We start from the raw sequence: 19570 nt of genomic DNA, 5'->3' as shown, positions 1-19570 counted from the left end.
TGGAAACACGACCATCGAAGATAAGTAAACAGCACGCCCGTCCGGAAAAAATCGCTCAGACGATGACAAAAATAAATGGTTAATTTGATTAGCCCTGAAGCCCAGAGATGTCTGTGTCACACCTGTCACCAAATAGCCTTATACGTTTGTCTGTTAACAGCTCTGATGATGCTGTGGAGCTATTATCATATATGTTCAGTTATATGCTTTATAAATGTGGAGAGACAGGCAATTATGTGAAGGGTTGTCCATAAATACTGGGTGGATTTAACTTAAACATTGGTGAGAAAAAGTGGGTTTGAGATGGTGGAAGACAAAGGAAGAGGTGAGTGAGGGAGAGAGAGAGAGGGAGAGAGAGACAGAGAGAGAGAGAGAGAGAGAGAGAGAGAGAGAGAGAGAGAGAGAGAGAGAGAGAGAGAGAGAGAGAGAGAGAGAGAGAGAGAGAGAAAGAGAGAGAGAGAGAGAGAGAGAGAGAGAGAGAGAGAGAGAGAGAGAGAGAGAGAGAGAGAGAGAGAGAGAGAGAGAGAAGAAAACTGTTTAAACGTCAATGCAAGTGCATTGCCACTCTACACACGCTGATGATCAGCTATGTAGGACCTCACACTTTCACCAGACTTGCATCCCGAGGAGCTAAAAAGACAACGTTGACTAGATATGATGTGCCACAATCTTAGTCACACTGCTGCGGACTGAACAGGAATTTGAAACTGTTTCGTGTGGATGGTAACACTACGGCACATTGTCATTTACCCATCTATGGATTTTCCATGTTCCACTGATTTGACTCAAACCCAGGAGAGGTAAAATAAGGCAGATCTCGACGGTTTGCAGGTGTAGCAGTTGAGCCTGCTGTGGACATGGGACCGTATGTTCGCTTCGAGGGATATTGCGCCGGAGGAATAGAGTCTTCCTGAAGGAAAGCTGTGTTCGGAACTAAGGGGAGAGCTGCTGGTCTGCGCGCCACAATGATGCGTTCCAACCATGGTTTTATCCTGCTTCTCTTGAACGGAACAGCGTGCTTGGTAAGCAAGCTACAGATGATACGATACACTGATAAAAAAAGTTAGTCATTAGAGTATCAATCTCCATGAGGTTAATTTGCCAATGGCGAGTGGGATCAATCAAACGTATTTGCTACCGACAGGTGAATTGTCTACTCGCGTTACTCGAGTGAGTAAGAGTAATATCGAGCGGTTACTCCGTGGGTAATGCGCTAGTAGCGGATGCAGGTCCCGTGCGTCAAGTACGCTTCAATATCCATAACCCCAGTGCATGATACCACAAATCACATTTAGTGCCTTTGTTATTGGGTCGTGGTGACAAAGGCTACTGTTAAAATAATACGATGCGTAATAACATAAATATAACTTTAGGCCTACTACTCATCAAAACAATAAATACAAGTAAAGTATAATACATCGTTAAATATGCAGGATAATCTATGCAAGGTGTAGCGCATAGATAAGCCATATTAAATAATGTGTTTCTGTTTGTGATATTACGTGATATATCCCTCATGAAGAAGATAAAATAATAGGCATTGATAAAAAGCTATTTAGTTTGCCATGTTCAGTATCCTGCAGTATAACAGAAATAGGCTATCCTACATTGTATGTAGAATCGTTTTCTTCTTCCACTACCTGTTTTTCTGAGGACAGAGATTTAAAGATACCCAAACACATGATCCAGGCCCAATTAAAGCCAATTACAGGATTAGCTGATTAGTCAATTCAGTTTCCTATATGGATACAATATGCGATGGCAATAACGGTGCAAATGAGGGTCAAATTGTTAAATTATAACAAAAGCAGGTATGTCACACATCCACAACTTCCAATGGTTGCCAAAACAAGAAACGTGGATGAAGTGGACAATAGAAGATGATAGTCACGCAGGCTATACGTTGAAATGTTCTTACTCTACTACCTTTTGGCTGCGCGAGGTTGTCATATTTTCAAGTTTGACCTTGTGGCTTACAAAGTCAACGTAAACTCAGTGTGTTGTGTGTCTACGGGGATCCTCAACAGGAAACGAGGATAGCGTCATACATACATATGCTAAAACCTTAAAATAACTATTCCTTTAAGCAATTAACTATTTTTAGATTTGCTGAACGAGTAGTAAAGTTTACAACCAAATAGAGACACCCGAAGGAGCCTAATACACAGGCCTAAGTCTAAAAGCATAGCTGAAAAGTAAAATAAAATGTTTAAACTGACCTTAAAAAATTTGAGTACATTTTCAGCTATGCTTCAGCTATTCAGTCAACGTTTGTATTAGGCTATATATAATAATTATAATGATGTGCCGTCTCAGTTTTGGACATAATTTTAAGATGGGAGAATTATGCATTCTGGTTGCAGTTACAAGGCATTGTGCAAATTATGATATAGTTAATGAGTGTACAATCACTATATCTCACATCGAAAGTGTTAAACGCACGTCATGTCTCTCAGCATGGAATCTTGGGTAATTCGTTAGCTTGATGACATTAATAAATTATACAGCAGTTAGCAAATCATCCAACTTTTCATTATGCAATAGAGAAGTAAATAATCTTAAACCATGTGTTTATATTGAGATTTAGGTAGTTTCCGTTGTCAATGCTATACAGCTGAAGTCTTCAGCAGTCTCCTTGGATGGTTAATAGTAGGAGTGAATATGATAATGGAGATCAGGATTTAAATATTAATTACGATGTCCTCCAAATTGTTAAAAGGTTATGAATAATATAAACTATCACGACTGAGTGCTTTCTAATTGATTGCTGTATGTGGAAATTATGTTTATTTTTCGATAGGGTTACAGTCATTTTTCATCCGCTTCTATACAGTTTAAATTTGTTTTTAATAGACTCAATGGAATGTATTTAATCTAACTCAGGCAATTAACTTGCTAAACGTTTGCAATTTGGATATTTACTACACTAGATTTTACACTGGCAATCAAAAATACATATGCATCAGGATCAGTGGAGAGATGTGACCAATCAAACATTACAAAGACCGGTGTATGCGCGCGCACACACACACACACACACACACATATGTGCTTGTTTGCTATGGAGTGCTAGTCCTGCATTTGCATTGTAACCTTCAAACAGAAGGGACCCAGGGCCTCATTTTACATTACATTTAGTCATTTAGCAGACGCTCTTATTTACATTTACATTTTAGTCATTTAGCAGACGCTCTTATCCAGAGCAACTTAGTAAGTACAGGGACATTCCCCCCGAGGCAAGCAGGGTGAAGTGCCTTGCCCAAGGACACAACATAATTTTCGAAATCGAACCGGCAACCTTCTGAAGACTAGCCTGATTCCCTAACCGATCAGCCACCTGAGTCCCTGGCCTCATTGGCTCATACTAAAACCTAGATCCACCCAAAGGAAAGTCAGGATGTTAAGAAGATGGCATCAAACAGGATCTCTTTAGGCTTCAGATGTCCAGTCATCTGGGAGAGAGACTGTTTTATGACTGCGGTCTTTAAAATCTCACAGCTATGGGAGCTAGTACTACCCAGTGGAGTGAAGTTAGCCAAGCTTTTATTCAAAACACTTGATATTTCTCTTTTTTTTTCATTGAATGTCTCTCATTAGAGGTTGAAGTATTTTTCTGGTCAAGAGATGTAATGCAAGGTAAAGTCAGAGATGCTCACAGGTTTATTTGAACCACATAGGGCTCTTTTACCCAGTTCTGCCTTGTCAGATAGTCTTTGAATCCTTTTTCTTAGATACTCAGCTCTCTTTTCATGGCCCGTGGCTGTGTCCACCCAAATGAATCCCTGGTGAGGCAGGAACACTACCCTGAAACTACCCCTATCCGACATTCCCAGGTGAATGTCGGATATATCCAGAATTCAATCACATTATTATACTGTATGTGTTCCATTGCTAGCTCTAGCTCCCCTTACTAAACACACATACACACATACACACGTACACACATACACACGTACACACATACACACGTACACACATACACACGTACACACATACACACGTACACACATGCAGATGCCCAGCTTCCTTTGTGAACATCAAATCAACAGCATTTTCTAATAACTATAACTGTTGTATTGTTTTGTAAACAGCTATAATACCATCTATACATAAGTAATACATTATGTACACCCACAACACAAGTTGAGGCTGACAGCTAAGCCATAATAATTAGAGAGCACATTCAAAGCAATTCATTGTATGTGTAAGTGGATCATTAGAGGGTGTTCTGGGTATAAAAAACATGCTCATCCTCATGTCGTGGTTCTCTGTATATATATATTAACGATCATTTTCTCATCGCTCACCAACCCTATAAATGCTTCAAGTATCGATTGAAAGGACAGTTATAGTATTTTTGTTTCATCTTCATGTCACAATGGTATAACACCAACCTAATTTTCTCTTAATGACTTGTGTGGATGCATACAGATACGTGATCATGAGTTGATCTTGAGCTTGGTGAGCTCTGTGGGCAGTGATGACTGAGGCCCACGCTGGGGTGCATACATGGAGCCTGAGTGGCAGAGAAGAGGCTGCTGGTGGTAGAATGGACAGGCTCCATGGCTTTCCTGCCTGCCTGGGGTGTAAAACAGCTTGAGATATGCACAGGCACGGCACGTATGACCCCAAAGGTGCGTCCTTCCCCCGGCCACCCACAGAGGCCGCCAGCCGAGGCGAGACCCAGCCCCCAGGCTCCCTCCGGCCCGCCTGCCTGCCTGCCTACTTGACACAAGGTAGCACAGAGAGATGATGAGAGAAAGGGAGAGAGATAGAGAGGCACCATGCTGACACATCCTTAGCCTTTCATTCTCAAGCAGAGCACCGCTCTGAGTCAGAATTCAGTGTTCTAACCCGTGCAATTTACTGACACCGAAACACTGGGAGAGACAGATAAGAGTTGGACCTGGGTGGAGGTGTGGAGGTTTGTCTGCTTGTGTGGACAGTGGAATACGGCTTTCAGCCAGGGGGTGAACACCATGAAGGCCGGACGTTTCCGCTGGCGTGACAACGTCGAACAACTCCAAAAGATAGCATTTGATGTCACACATGCTTGGAAGTTCCTGGGATTCATTGCATAGAGCCTATCATGCATGTTCTAGGTTGGTTCTGAACATCCTACATGTCTGAGGGTTCTACAACAGGGTTTGACTGGAGTGAGAGAAGTAAATATTAATATTCAGCTCAGGACCTACTGGAGCAGGATTATGTTTGTAAATAACACAAGATATCTATTTGGTCATGCTTAGAGTGATGCAGCTTGAGAGCTCGTTATGTTTAATATGCTCTAATAAGAGTGAATAAACAGGGTTAGGGTAAGTTTATAAGTACAAATCGCGTTTGAGAGGGACACAGGATCTCACAGTGGTCAAGAGAAGCAGGTTTATTGTAAGAAAGGGCATCTGTCACCATCTGTCACCATGGGACACACTGTTGTTTTGACAAGGGCTAATAGGGACCTCATTAGGGTCTGAAAAGGGTGGCCACGGTAACCTCATCAAGGCATGGCCGAAGACCGTGTTGACCTCATCATTGTGTGATAAGCGTCCATGGAAGCTATCGTATGGGGGTGACCAGGGGGTTCCTGCAGAACTCACTCAATGTTCTGTAGTTAAAGATCACTCGAGTGACTTTCATTTAACATTACTTTCTGCTCTGCTTATCACCAGTACAGTTTGGCCTGGGGGATCTTTAAGGTCAACTGTCAAACACGATCTCACAGTTTATTAACGCTGTGATGTTTGTATTGACATTGGAATACAATCTAAAAGCATGAAATCAACACCTCGCTAGTTGTGTCTTTCCAGGGAGCATTCTGTTGAAGGTTTCCCCACTCCTCCAGAGTATCTGTGAGGATACATGGAGTCCAATCTTCCTTCATGGCTTTTCAGACAGGTGTGAATGCCCCGGCAGACCTTCCCCCAGCTCTGCCCCGTCACCCCCTGCTCTCTGGTCCCCAGAGGAACCTTCCCACAGCGGCCGCCCTGCCCTGCATCACAGCCAACACCTTGTCGATATTTTATAATGTAAAAATGTGATAGCCAATTCAGAGGCTGGCTTCTCCCTCCGCATGAACAATGAACCCAGGCCCGCTGGGGCCGCAGGACTAACGCCGTCCAAAATGAGTTTGAAAAAAAAAACTATCTACAAAGAAGAAGAAAAATTAAATGTGCTTGTAGCTGGTTGGTCCACCCAACACTGAGCTAAGCTCTGGTGACCCCCTTGAAGTCCGCGTAAATTATTCATTAAGAGTCAAACGGCTTGTTTCTTGTGAAATTACCTTTTCTCTCTCCCTCTCCCCCACCCCTTTGCACTAGCCATTGGAATAATTAGTTATAAGGGCACAGCTGCTCTAAGATTTTAATCATGTAACAGAAGGAGAAGACTCCTGGTGTGAACGTATTAGGTCTGGAGCTGGAGAGAAGGAAAAAAAACACAAAGCAACGGTGAAATGCGGGCAGCGCCTTGGTCCCTTAATTAAAAATGTATGTCATATTAGAGATGAAGATTTCAACTCAACAGCCAGAGGAAAGCGGAGTGCTTATTGAACTTGTCAGCTCCCCAGGATAAGCACATGCTTCCAGCGCTCATGCGGTGTGTCTGTCTTTAAACAGGCTCCACAGACTCCCGCCATACCGTACCACACCCGCCGTGTCGCTGGGAAGCCGAGAAGCGAACACTTTAATATTTAAACTATTGCTAAGGGTCTATATTTGGAACAATAGTTCTGTAGTTGACACAGTTGTCTCACAACACCACCTCGGCTTGGTGACAGAGCCGTTATTGCACAGATTTGAGCTAAGTTGCTCCCTGATCTCTGCGCTTTGTTAAAGCAATTCTGTGCCACAGGCACCAGGGGAGGGGAGCGGGGGTAAAATGGTGTACCTGTCACTTTAACCGGCTGATTATTGCCTGTGGAGCTGGCGGGCCTGGGTAGATCATTTCCTCTCTGTGAATCTCATCCTCTGTTCCCGCTCCCCCCCCCCCCCCCGCACAACCCCCCGCCCCCCCGCCGGTAGAGAGGCCTAGGGCCTGTTCTCACTAATGCTCAATGAGTCACAATTACCGTGGCGACGAAGCCTGTAGCCCCCTCCAATCCATGCGTGGCACTGAGTCACACGGCATACACAACAGATGACAAAATCCCCCCCAAGCCACCCCAGACCCTGACCTGCCCACCCATCGCCCACTCTGTAACCCGGCATCGTTCTAGAAAGTTACGTTAAGAGTCCTTGAAGAGACAATCTACCACAGACCATGAAATGCCTTTCTCAATCTGTTCGATTATACCGTCTTAAGCTTGGCTCTGCATAAAACGTTACAAAATGTCAAACATCTGACACTATTATAGAGTTTTACCTTGTAGGATATTACTCTAAGCTAATAGCCTTACCCGTCTAAATGAATGGGCTTCAGCCCATTTTTAACCTTCAGCACGGTGACTCAACGTGGTTACAGACTGCTTTCTCAGAGCTGTTAGCCATCTGGTCCATAGAAGGAGACTCGCTCTCCTTTGTTTTATATCCCCAGTAATCATCCATTAAAGGCCGTTCCAACATGTGTCTGAGGCTCTTGAGCAGTGCACTCCAAGAGACCCCCAGCAGTTCAGCAGGTCAACCCCTCCGTTCAACAGCAGCAGAGTTCTCTGCTAATCTCTGCACAGCCTCTTGGCTCTGCCCACCTCGAGTCACCTCCTCAACCTATTCACATCCTCGAATCAACTCAGTCAGAGTCAGATGGCTGAGCGGTTAGGGAATCGGGCTAGTAATCAGAAGGTTGCCAGTTCGATTCCCCACCAGGCCAAATGACGTTGTGTCCTTGGGTAAGGCACTTCACCCTACTTGCCTCAGGGGGAATGTCCCTGTACTTACTGTAAGTCGCTCTGGATAAGAGCGTCTGCTAAATGAAAAAAAGAAAAACTCAGTTTCTGCCATTTATGCTGAGTCACCCTCTCTGTTGTCATCAACTTGCAACCGGGTGCCACCTGAGAGTGGTGACATGAAGGGCATGAAGAATCGGTGGGATGCAAACATGCTAGACAGTTGTGTCGTGACTTATCATGTTATATCAATACAGCTCCGGAGGGGCACTTTGAAGGATACCACAGGGGCTCCCCTGCTCCACCTACAGGGATCTAAGCAGCATGCCACCCCCTGCCCAGCAGATGTGGGGCAACATAGAGAGACAAATCAAACACACCCTGTCACTTCACTGGCAGACCAGCGGGAGAAAACAGAATTCGTAATTGTAATCATTCTGCCACGAATTCCTCCAGCACCCCAAAACAGAGAAGAAGACTCAGAAAAGATTTAAATCAATATGCCTACGACTCCCAAAGTTTGATTCATTATTAATGAGCGGGTGCTTTTCAGGGACAAAATCAAAACTTTCTGATTCAAGTGGCAGGAGCTTTTGTCAGGCCTGCCCATGTGTTTCTGTCTGTGTGAGGATGCTCTCTCTGCGGAGAAAAGGGCGGGAAAGCAGCGGTATCTAGGTAACCAGAGGGGGGGGGGGGGGGGGAGGGGTCTGGACCTGACACCGTGAGGTCAGCTGACGACCAGGGAGACCACTTCTGTCAGGAGTCAATACCACACCATTTCCAAAGCAGCGAGAGCTTTTCGGAAGATGTGTTGAAATGGCATCCAAGTTGTTATGGAAGGAAACGCATGTTTTAAAGAGACAGAAAATCAATATGACAGACTGTCTGAAATGCAAGTGAACAAATCTGAGAATGAAAAACCTGCATAAACTGGAATAAAAATGAGTAAGACTTAATAATCTGGACTAAGCCAGTATAAGGAAGCCCTGGCAGTCAGGACAGTAGATGGATCAGAGCACAGACAGAAAAACATGAATTATGTATCACTGTAAAACCTCAAGGCTGACTGGGAACAACCCTGCCCTCGCAGACAGTGCCCACACACAGACACACACACACACACGTGCACGTGTATGAGCATGCACACACACACACACACTAGCTACCGTTCTCACAATTAATGGGCACAAGCACAAACAGTGAACTGACACACACACAGAAACACACACATCCTCTCCACAGTGAGATCAAAGGGCCAGAGCAGCACTCCAGGTTTCCACAGCAAAGAGAGTCTACCTGTTAATAGATCATTACCATCAAATAATGACCTATTACTCTGGCTCTCACGTTCACGCACACTCTCACAAAGCAGCTGAGCAGAGCACGACCATCTCGTGTTCACCTCCTCTCCCCTCCCTGTCCTCCCCTCATTCATGGTTGACATCTGACAGCTTTGTGCATCCGCCGATGCAGATTTTTAAATTAAAAAAGTAGGTCTTAATTGCACACCGAGGTGGAGTCCTCTGCCCCCGCCGTCCACCTCCACAGAACGCGCCAAAGCAATAATTGTTTCACCACTCCGATTCGCACACTGTGGCGCTTAAATCTCCTTCGATCCCCCAGGCCTCTCAAGGAGCTGGTGGTACAGGAGTGTATTTCTATTTCTTCCTGCGGCTTTATCAGCCGGGGGAGTTATATTCATACGGTGGGGGGACTGGAAATAAGACACAAAGGAAAACTCGCTTTCAGGCTTAATAAACAAGAGAATATAACAACAGTGTACATACTGTACCTCCCAAATTCAAACGCTCGTTTATATGATAGAACATTGACAGAATGTCACTATAACTTCTACGACAGCTAGGAGTTCTAAATTAAGTATCGACTAAACCTTTAATTAGTTTTCTGTCCTTTTTTCCCTTGCTAATACTTACCTTATTTTTCTTTCTTTTTCATCTCCATATGCTCTCTTTCTCTCTCTCTCCATCTCTCCATCTCAACCCAACAACCACTCTCTTCTTCTCTCCTCCTTTGGCGTCTTTCTGTCTCTCTCTTCAGCTGGCCCTGGGTCAAGAACAAGACTTGTCAAGCCCTAAAGGCCCGTCAGACGAGTCGACCAAGACGGTGGGCGTGCTGACCGGTCAGACGCCTCCGTCCCCTCTGAGTCGCTGGATGCTCCACAGCAAGAGCCGTGCGGCCAACGCCACGTCCCTGGAGCTGCCCTACCGCTCCCCGGTGCCCTTCTCCAAGCAGGAGTTCTGGGAGATGCTGGGCAGCGACCTGATGAAGCCCGACACCTCCTCCAGCTCCAGGGTGAAGCGCAGGCCCATCGTCAAGACGGGCAAGTTCAAGAAGATGTTCGGCTGGGGGGACTTCTACTCCAACATCAAGACGGTACGCCTCAACCTGCTCATCACCGGCAAGATCGTGGACCACGGGAACGGGACGTTCAGCGTCTACTTCCGGCACAACTCCACGGGCCAGGGCAACATCTCCGTCAGCCTGGTGCCCCCGGTCAAGGCGGTGGAGTTTGACCTGGAGCGCCAGAGCGTGGTCTACCCCAAGGACTCCAAGATCTTCAACTGCCGTGTGGACTATGAGAAGGTGGACCGCAGCAAGCGCACCTCGCTGTGTAACTACGACCCGTCCAAGACCTGCTTCCAGGAGCAGACTCAGAGTCACGTCTCCTGGATCTGCTCCAAGCCCTTCAAGGTCATCTGCATCTACATCTCCTTCTACAGCACGGACTACCGCCTGGTCCAGAAGGTCTGCCCGGACTACAACTACCACAACGAGATGCCCTACCTGCCTTCGGGGTAGAGGGGGCCGGGGAGGGCCGGGGAGGGCCGGGGGGAGAAGCAGCACAGGAGAGAGGGGAGGGGATTTGGCAGCTGAGGTGGACAGGATGACGTGTGAACGAGTGAGAGGGGCACACCAGAGCTCGAAACGCCCCTCCGACTGTTTTCGCGGCAACATTACCTTTGTGGCATACAGTACCTTTTCTGTGGACTGATACCTGTATTTGTAAATCTTATATATGCAAAACATACAGTATGCACACAACGATCCTTGTGAGGTGCTCACCTTCAGCAGTCGTCAGTGGAAATGAACAGACCACCTTCGTGCTCGCAGTTAACATCACCAACAGCAGTCAGACTAGTTTCAACCACCCACATGGCATGTTGTGAGACATTACATTCTCACATTCAGGTGATAAAGAGGGCGCAATGCAGGGTTTTTATTTACAGTAAAGGGTCTCACTCCTCTACTCATCACCACCGCTTGTCCTCGCACCCCCTTCCTCCCTCCTCCCTCCCCACTCCTGCCTCCTCCCTCCTCCCTCCTCCCTCCTCCCTCCTGCCTCCTGCCTCCCCACTCCTCCCTCCTCCCTCCTCCCTCCCCACTCCTCCCTCCTCCCTCCTCCCTCCTCCCTCCTGCCTCCTAGAGAGAGAAAGAGAGAGAGAGAGGGGGAGAAAGAGAGAAAGAGAGAGAGAGAGAGAGAGGGGGGGAGAAAGAGAGAGAAAAAGAGAGAGAGAGGGGGAGAGAGAGAGAAAGAGAGAGAGAGAGAGAGAGAGAGAGAGAGAGAGAGAGAGAGAGAGAGAGAGAGAGAGAGAGAGAGGGGGAGAGAGAGAGAGAAAAAGAGAGAGAGAAACGGGGGAGTGTGTGAAAGAGAGAGAACAAAGCAATTGAAGATTTGGAGCGAGGCTTGAGACGAGTTCAACATGGGAGAAAATAACTAGATTCTGGATAGAGATAGGCACCTATGCCCCCATAAGAGAGACTAGGGGAGATGGGGAGATGGGTGGGGGCTGAGTAGGAAGGGTGGGGGCTTTCAGAGACTTCCTGTAATTAAAGCGGAGGAGACTGAAGGAGATGGAGAGTATGCGTTGCTCCTTCTATTGTCCCCTCTGTATGAAAAAGATTACATTTAGTTGCCGTCAGGATTCCTGATTTCACGCCTTGATAACTTTGACTGTGGGAGGATGATTACTCTCTCCTGACAAACGCTGCATGTCTTTAAATTCTTCCCGTTATCGCGAATAAATGATAATATTATCATAATAATTACGCTTAATTTAATCAATTTAACAACTAATTACGGTTTCAACGAAAGGAGCGAGATGTATTGGTGGAGCTGAAGTTCCCGGGCGCGGCGGGAGCGAGAGGGCAGTGAGCAGCCCGGCAGCCTGGAGAGAAAAGCTCACCCTTGAGTTAACCACTCTCATCAAGATAAATGGGGAGAGGCCTGCTGGTCCACTGTTCCTTTCACAAACAATAACACTGGAGAGGAGGACAACATGCATCTTTATTTAAGAAGCCATGACAGTTCCCTCACAGCAGACAGCATGTGATCACTGAGAGCTAAATGACAACGACTATCCTGCTAGAAAAGTGGACTTGGCTATAGTGAAGTACTGTTTACGGTCATGCGGAACAGTATATTGAGGGTATCATTCTGAATAGCATCAGATTGGTAGCGCTGTCTGGGGGTGTGAAGAGAGAGAGAGAGAGAGAGAGAGAGAGAGAGAGAGAGAGAGAGAGAGAGAGAGAGAGAGAGAGAGAGTGGTGATAACGTGAGGGAAAAGACTCATAAGGCTAAATATAGAAACAGGGACCCATAGATCTGCACATCAAAGCATCTCTGTTTTTAATTTTCTCTTAAAGACGGGGGGTGGCTCCATTCGTGATGAGGCCCGAGCAACAACAGCTCGGAGCCTGCCGCCCTAGCACGGGATGCAAACGTCAGCCACTGGAATCATCCCGACCCCACGTCGCCCTTTGAGACAGCACTGTGTATCCAGTCGTTCTGTGTAATGCTAGTCACATTCGACACCTCTGAAAATGGTGAGAATGTCATTTTTTCCCCCTTGTCTGATCCTGTGATGTCATGACTTGGCTGTGGTCTTCACCTCCCTTGTAGCCAGCAGTCTGTTGGTAAAACAAATCAGTCTGGCTCCTCTGACTGTCTCACAGTCAGCCCTCACCCAGTCACCCTGGCTGTCTCACAGTCAGCCCTCACCCAGTCACCCTGGCTGTCTCACAGTCAGCCCTCACCCAGTCACCCTGCTGTCTCACAGTCAGCCCTCACCAGTCACCCTGGCTGTCTCACAGTCAGCCTCACCCAGTCACCCTGGCTGTCTCACAGTCAGCCCTCACCCAGTCACCCTGGCTGTCTCACAGTCAGCCCTCACCCAGTCACCCTGGCTGTCTCACAGTCAGCCCTCACCCAGTCACCCTGGCTGTCTCACAGTCAGCCCTCACCCAGTCACCCTGGCTGTCTCACAGTCAGCCCTCACCCAGTCACCCTGACTGTCTCACAGTCAGCCCTCACCCAGTCACCCTGGCTGTCTCACAGTCAGCCCTCACCCAGTCACCCTGGCTGTCTCACAGTCAGCCCTCACCCAGTCACCCTGACTGTCTCACAGTCAGCCCTCACCCAGTCACCCTGGCTGTCTCACAGTCAGCCCTCACCCAGTCACCCTGGCTGTCTCACAGTCAGCCCTCACCCAGTCACCCTGGCTGTCTCACAGTCAGCCCTCACCCAGTCACCCTGGCTGTCTCACAGTCAGCCCTCACCCCAGTCACCCTGGCTGTCTCACAGTCAGCCCTCACCCAGTCACCCTGGCTGTCTCACAGTCAGCCCTCACCCAGTCACCCTGACTGTCTCACAGTCAGCCCTCACCCAGTCACCCTGGCTGTCTCACAGTCAGCCCTCACCCAGTCACCCTGGCTGTCTCACAGTCAGCCCTCACCCAGTCACCCTGACTGTCTCACAGTCAGCCCTCACCCAGTCACCCTGGCTGTCTCACAGTCAGCCCTCACCCAGTCACCCTGCTGTCTCACAGTCAGCCCTCACCCAGTCACCCTGGCTGTCTCACAGTCAGCCCTCACCCAGTCACCCTGACTGTCTCACAGTCAGCCCTCACCCAGTCACCCTGGCTGTCTCACAGTCAGCCCTCACCCAGTCACCCTGGCTGTCTCACAGTCAGCCCTCACCCAGTCACCCTGACTGTCTCACAGTCAGCCCTCACCCAGTCACCCTGGCTGTCTCACAGTCAGCCCTCACCCAGTCACCCTGGCTGTCTCACAGTCAGCCCTCACCCAGTCACCCTGACTGTCTCACAGTCAGCCCTCACCCAGTCACCCTGACTGTCTCACAGTCAGCCCTCACCCAGTCACCCTGACTGTCTCACAGTCAGCCCTCACCCAGTCACCCTGACTGTCTCACAGTCAGCCCTCACCCAGTCACCCTGGCTGTCTCACAGTCAGCCCTCACCCAGTCACCCTGGCTGTCTCACAGTCAGCCCTCACCCAGTCACCCTGGCTGTCTCACAGTCAGCCCCTCACCCAGTCACCCTGGCTGTCTCACAGTCAGCCCTCACCCAGTCACCCTGGCTGTCTCACAGTCAGCCCTCACCCAGTCACCCTGGCTGTCTCACAGTCAGCCCTCACCCAGTCACCCTGGCTGAATCTCTGGCCCCGTGATTCAGGCTTAACTAGTCACTCATTAATGGAAATAGGGAGTAAACAAACCATTGGAATTTTACCGTACCCATGTAAGGAACAGACATGAGTAACGTTATAGACACAGCAGGTCGATTGTGGTATTTGCTGTAAATTGTGTAGAACTTTACCAATCGACTTGAACAAATCTTTCACCCAATCCCAACCCATTCACCTCACTCAAACCCCTTCCCGTGGCGCTTCTGTGGCCTGATTGGCTGGCTCGTCCATCCTGGCCACTTCCCCTGGACAGACCCTCATCCCTCCCTGCACCCCTGAGCCCAGAGATGCCCAGAGTCGGTTCATCTCTGTCGGCTTAACAGCCAGCTGAGCACAGTAAGAGATCTCTCTTCCTCGTGCACACACACACACACACACACACACACACACACACAGACACACAGACACACATATTGGTGGTCGGCGAGGCCAGTGATTCAGAAGACTGAGCTGGGGAGATCAAGCAGGTACGGGCCCATCCTCCTCCCCTACTGTCCACCCCCTCGCAGCAGCCGTCTGCCCATCAGCTCAAACACACATGGACGCCTCCTCAAGAGCATGCCGTGGGCGTGCCCAGCACCCATGCAGGCTGCCGTAACCTCAGCACCCCCTCCCGCCGCCTGCGCTGGAGCATCTGGAGACACATCTGGAGCTTAGGGTCCAGCCTGGAGGACGGAGCCTTGTGTCGGAGCCTTAGCAACCAGGGGAGACCTTAGCAACCAGGAGAGACCTTAGCAACCAGGAGAGACCTTAGCAACCAGGAGCGATGCTACCTTGACCCGCCGGTCAAAGCTCCCCTCCCCCCAGCCTTGCTACCTAACAGCAATATTCTCCCCTCGACCCTAACCCAGCCCTGCCCCCTGAGACTGCCTTGAAAACTAGGGGGAGGGACTCTGTTCTGAAGGACATATTGTTGACAATTACGCTGTAGGATGGAGCGGTGTTGTTATGGCAACAGCCCCATTATGGACCATTAAAGTGCCATCGGACATGTGGTCTTCTGGGGCAGAGGACCACACTGGTCCTTTCAGCGCAGGCTACTAATAGAGCTGACATCCGATATCTATATATAAAAACTACAAGTCCCTTGGACCTGAATAAAGGTATATTTAAATGTGGGTCATGCAGTGGGATTTGTCTGTTTAATCTTTTGTTTTCACATTGTTTTGTTTCAGTGTCATGTTGATATAGTGTCCGGATGATATGATGGCATTTATTGTGGTTTTACGACATCTTAAAAATCAATAAAGTACACAGAAGTGCTCATCACCTCAATCAAAGAGAGCCAGGACTCAGTCTTGCATCTTCTTCTGCTTGTCAGATAGGCCTTGAAGTCTTTATTTTGTCATATTTGCATACCCGGATTGTTTGCCAAAGGCATAGAAAATATGTGACAAAATACGTGCAAATGCCCTTTACAGACACAGAGAGAGAGCAAGAGAGAGAGAGAGAGAGAGAGAGAGAGAGAGAGAGAGAGAGAGAGAGAGAGAGAGAGAGAGAGAGAGAGCAAGAGAGAGAGAGCAAGAGAGAGACAGAGCAAAAGAGAGAGAGAGCAAAAGAGAGAGCAAGAAAGAGCAAGAGAGAGAGAGAGAGGATAGCAAGAGAGAGAGAGCAAGAGACAGAGAGAGAGAGAGAGAGCAAGAGAGAGAGAGACAGAGAGAGACAGAGACAGGGGTTGAAAACAAGAAGAAAAACGAGGGATCGGGAAAAAAGCAAGGAGGGAAAATCTTCATCTTGGATGCTGCTCCACACGACTCCTCTAATTAACTTGTTTTATCTCTTTGTTTCTCCTTTCTTTCTTTCTGTTTCTCATTCTCTTTCGTTACATGCAATATTTTCCCACCCCTTCATTTTAAGTTGTAATTGACATTAAATCTGTACGGATTCTTAATTAAATCCCAGACAACTGTTAACGTGGAGATGAGTTCAAACAGTCAGGTCTCTACATCCCCTTTAAACAAGATCGATTATGGCATAGCTGGCGGCACAGCCAAACCCTCCATCTCTCCACCCCTCTTTCCTTCCATCCCCCTCTCTCGCTGCCGACGCCCCCTTGTTCCCATAAAAGCACTGTCTGCCTCAGGATAACCTTGCCGAGGATGATGAAAGGAAAGGGAAAAAGTCAACAAGATAGAGGAGCAGAAATCTCATTTGGAAGGCAGGGTTCCTGTGAATGTGGGAATCTCTGAGAGCTGTGTTGTAGATGACACAGATGGGACAGGAGAGGGTTTCCAGGGCGCAGACAGCGTCGCTAACGACCTGGGAGGGGACGACAACACACATCTGTGTCGTCGCGGTGACGGGACAGAGGCGTTTAAATCTCTGGGAAGGGAAAACAATTTGAACAGGCTAAGCATTTTGTAGGGGCGAGGACGTTGGAGACTGAGATATGCAAGCAGGACGATAGTCAATTGATAAAATAACCAGTGGTGGCATGAGGGGGGTGGGTGAGGCATGGGAGGCTGGGAGTGATAAATAGACGTTCACTGAAATGACCTTGAGCAATGGAAAAGTGTGTCCAAAAAGAAGACAAGCGGTCTGGGGGAGGGAGGAGGGAAATAGAGAGTTAAAAGATGGAGAGAGAGTTAGAGAGAGAGTTATAGAGAGAGAGTTATAGAGAGAGAGTTATAGAGAGAGAGAGAGAGAGAGAGAGAGAGGGAGAGGGAGAGAGAGAGAGAGAGAGAGAGAGAGAGAGAGAGAGAGAGAGAGAGAGAGCGAGAAAGAAGAGAAAGAGAAAGAGAAAGAGAGAGAGAGTAACACAGAGGAACCAAGAGCAAGGAGAAAGAAGCATTGGAAAAATGAATCCACCATAATTTCCCTCGGAACGCATTCCCCTCATTAAAGCACTTATCAGTCACAGGTTGCCATAGTATAATGCACACCCACAGAACAATAACTCACTCCTTTTTTGCATATTATTGTACAAGCCCTCAATCCAGGATTGTTTTGTCTAAGCACATCCCTGTGCTTGTGACAGCCATCACGCTGATCCCTGCGCACGGGACCGCTGGAAACCAATACCCCCTACCCTATGGAAACTGACTATCTACATTTTTAATGTTATTTACATTTTGGCTTGTGTGGTCTGCTGGCCATGGTCAAGGTGACGTACGTGGACCACAGCGGCATGCCATACACACTCTCTCTCTCTCCCTTTCTCCCTCTCTCCCTCTCTTCCTCTCTCCCCCTTTCCCCCTCTCCCTCTCTCCCTCTCTCCCTCTCTCCCTCTCTCCCTCTCTCCCTCTCTCTCCTCTCTCCCTCTCACCCTCTCTCTCTCTATATTGGAAGTGGTTTCATGATTCAGCATGCTAATAGCTTCTCTGTGTTCCTGCAACGCCAATTCTGCAGGGTGTGTGTGGACACAGGCAGGCTGGTGCTGGGGCAGGCTGGCTGGGAGCGGGGGGGATACCAGGGAAGGACAAACAGGCTCAGCCCCTGCCCAGCCAGAACATCCAGCTCCATATTCATGGAACCCCTGACGACAGAGCAGCCCCTGCCTTCAACCCTTTGTTTACCCTGGCCGGGACACCAAGGCTACGAGAGAACACACAGCCGAAAGAAGCAATGTGAGACAGAGTGATGAATATCTGTGTAAAGAGAATGGGGGATGGAAAGAAAATAAGAAAATAAAGAGAGATTATTGGAAAGGAACAGGGACAGCCGTAGGGCTGTGGTTGGGTGTGGGGGGGGGTATGCTGAATAACTAATTAAGTTGAAATTATTTCCCGACGACTTCAATTAAGCCATAAGCGCAAATGTGAATCGTTTTCAACAAACAGAAACAGCATCAAGAATCACTGCCAACAATGTGGCAGAAATGGAATCAGGAATGGACTGCACTGTGGATTCCATTGTCCAGCTCCTGAGGAGAATGGCACATTGACACTGAGTGAGATGCATGGTTTGACTGACAGTTTGAACTCATTTACTATTTCTTCCTCTATCGGCTTTGAAAATGTCCCAATTTTTTGACATGTGACTGTGGCAGCCCCACAACATCAGGCCACTCCAGGGTGCTGTGTCAATACCCACAAATTCATCTTTTGGGTGACATGAAGGACAAGATCTTTGTCAGCCAATAAGATGGTAATACCTGTACGCCAAAGTGAAGCCGTTAGGGCTATGATCTTCGTATTAGCCAACAAAGGGGACTTTTTCACCTAACCAATGGGAACTGGATTTAAATTCAATGACAGGGCTTTAAATACCAGCCAGAGATCACAAATGTGCCCTTTGGCAAGGTAATCATTCCCTGTCCTCAAAGACAGTCAGGTGAGTGTAGTGTATGATGGGCCTGTCTCATGTGTCTATGAGAGCCTCAGAAACATTATAAAAAGTGAAATGTAACAGTTTCGGTGTTTTCACTGTGGCTGTGAGACATGTTTGTGTCAAACAGAAAGCTCTGCAAAGGGCCTTTCTCAAAGTGTTAAATGTGAGTGTAAGAAAACAGAGAGGAGAGAGAGAGAGTGAGTGAGACAATGAGGACGAGTGAGAGAGAAAAGGTGTGAGAGAGAGAGAACACATCGAGCGAAAGACACCAGCAGACACGCGAAAAGCAGAAACTTCCAAAGGTTAGCTCCCGACCACTCCATCACCATCGCGGGCAAGCTCCCTCTCTTTCCATCTTTGTTCCGTCCGAACACAACCCAATCGACATCTGACATGAGGAAGAACTCTCCTGTTTCCCCCTTGTCTTCCTCATATCCTACTCTCTTCATCTTAATTTATTCTCCTGTCCCGAATTCTCTCCTCCCCAGGTCCCGGAAGGACTAAGGGTCGGTAGGAGCTGAAAGCACAGAGGTCTGATTAGGGATCAGTTGTCCCCTCAAAACTTCTCATTTTCTTCTCTCTGTGTGTTTCGGCTGACAGCTTCTCCTCCCTGTAGTGGTTTTCGGAAGTCAGGTGGGACTGTTGTTTGTATCTCTGGGACTGATCGTCCGGCCCCTTTCCCCTCCCCTGGCTAGCCCTGTGTGTGTTTGGCACAGATCGTTATCAGAAAGCCCTGAATAGGTTTCAGTAGCCGCCACGCTTAGGTGCTGAGTCAGTTGCAGTCACTGCACGACACCCTTCGCTGCACCTCAATCAATCTTCATTTGCTTGCCTCCTTCCTTCTCACCCTCCCTCTCGTTTGACACTTTTTTTTTTCTCCCTTTTTTGGGAAAACGGGGACACGTAGATTTCTCAAGCGAAAACATTTCTTCTCTTTGGCTCGCTCCCCTGCTGGATGGTGTTTGTTTTCTGGTTTCT

General features: G+C 48.0%; 2 protein-coding genes across 2 annotated transcripts; both read left to right on the top strand.

Annotated features, from left to right (window-relative positions):
• The first annotated feature begins 965 nt into the window (after positions 1–965).
• On the top strand, positions 966–10639 carry LOC136939326 (neurexophilin-1). The gene is made up of 2 exons (XM_067232075.1): positions 966–1022; positions 9878–10639. Exons 1-2 carry the CDS (start codon positions 966–968, stop codon positions 10637–10639), a joined length of 819 nt encoding a protein of 272 aa, XP_067088176.1.
• Positions 10640–11380: 741 nt separating this feature from the next.
• On the top strand, positions 11381–15960 carry LOC136939325 (octapeptide-repeat protein T2-like; the record flags this gene model as incomplete). Its single annotated transcript, XM_067232074.1, is given in 2 exon segments — positions 11381–11482; positions 15745–15960. Coding segments are annotated over 2 exon segments (318 nt in total), but the record flags the coding sequence as incomplete, so codon positions are not given.
• Positions 15961–19570: the final 3610 nt, after the last annotated feature.

This window comes from Osmerus mordax, unplaced genomic scaffold (assembly GCF_038355195.1).
Source record: "Osmerus mordax isolate fOsmMor3 unplaced genomic scaffold, fOsmMor3.pri Scaffold_179, whole genome shotgun sequence".
Classification (NCBI taxonomy): Eukaryota; Metazoa; Chordata; class Actinopteri; order Osmeriformes; family Osmeridae; genus Osmerus; species Osmerus mordax.
Note: the sequence above shows the minus strand (reverse complement) of the source record. Positions and strands in the feature narration are given on the sequence as shown.

What these genes read in the sequence shown, in the direction of transcription:
- LOC136939326 (XM_067232075.1), top strand. Translation starts at nt 966, where the DNA reads ATGATGCGTTCCAACCATGGTTTTATCCTGCTTCTCTTGAACGGAACA. An exon ending in TGAACGGAACAGCGTGCTTG is followed by an intron (nt 1,023 to 9,877) that starts GTAAGCAAGCTA and finishes CTCTCTCTTCAG; the next exon opens with CTGGCCCTGGGTCAAGAACA.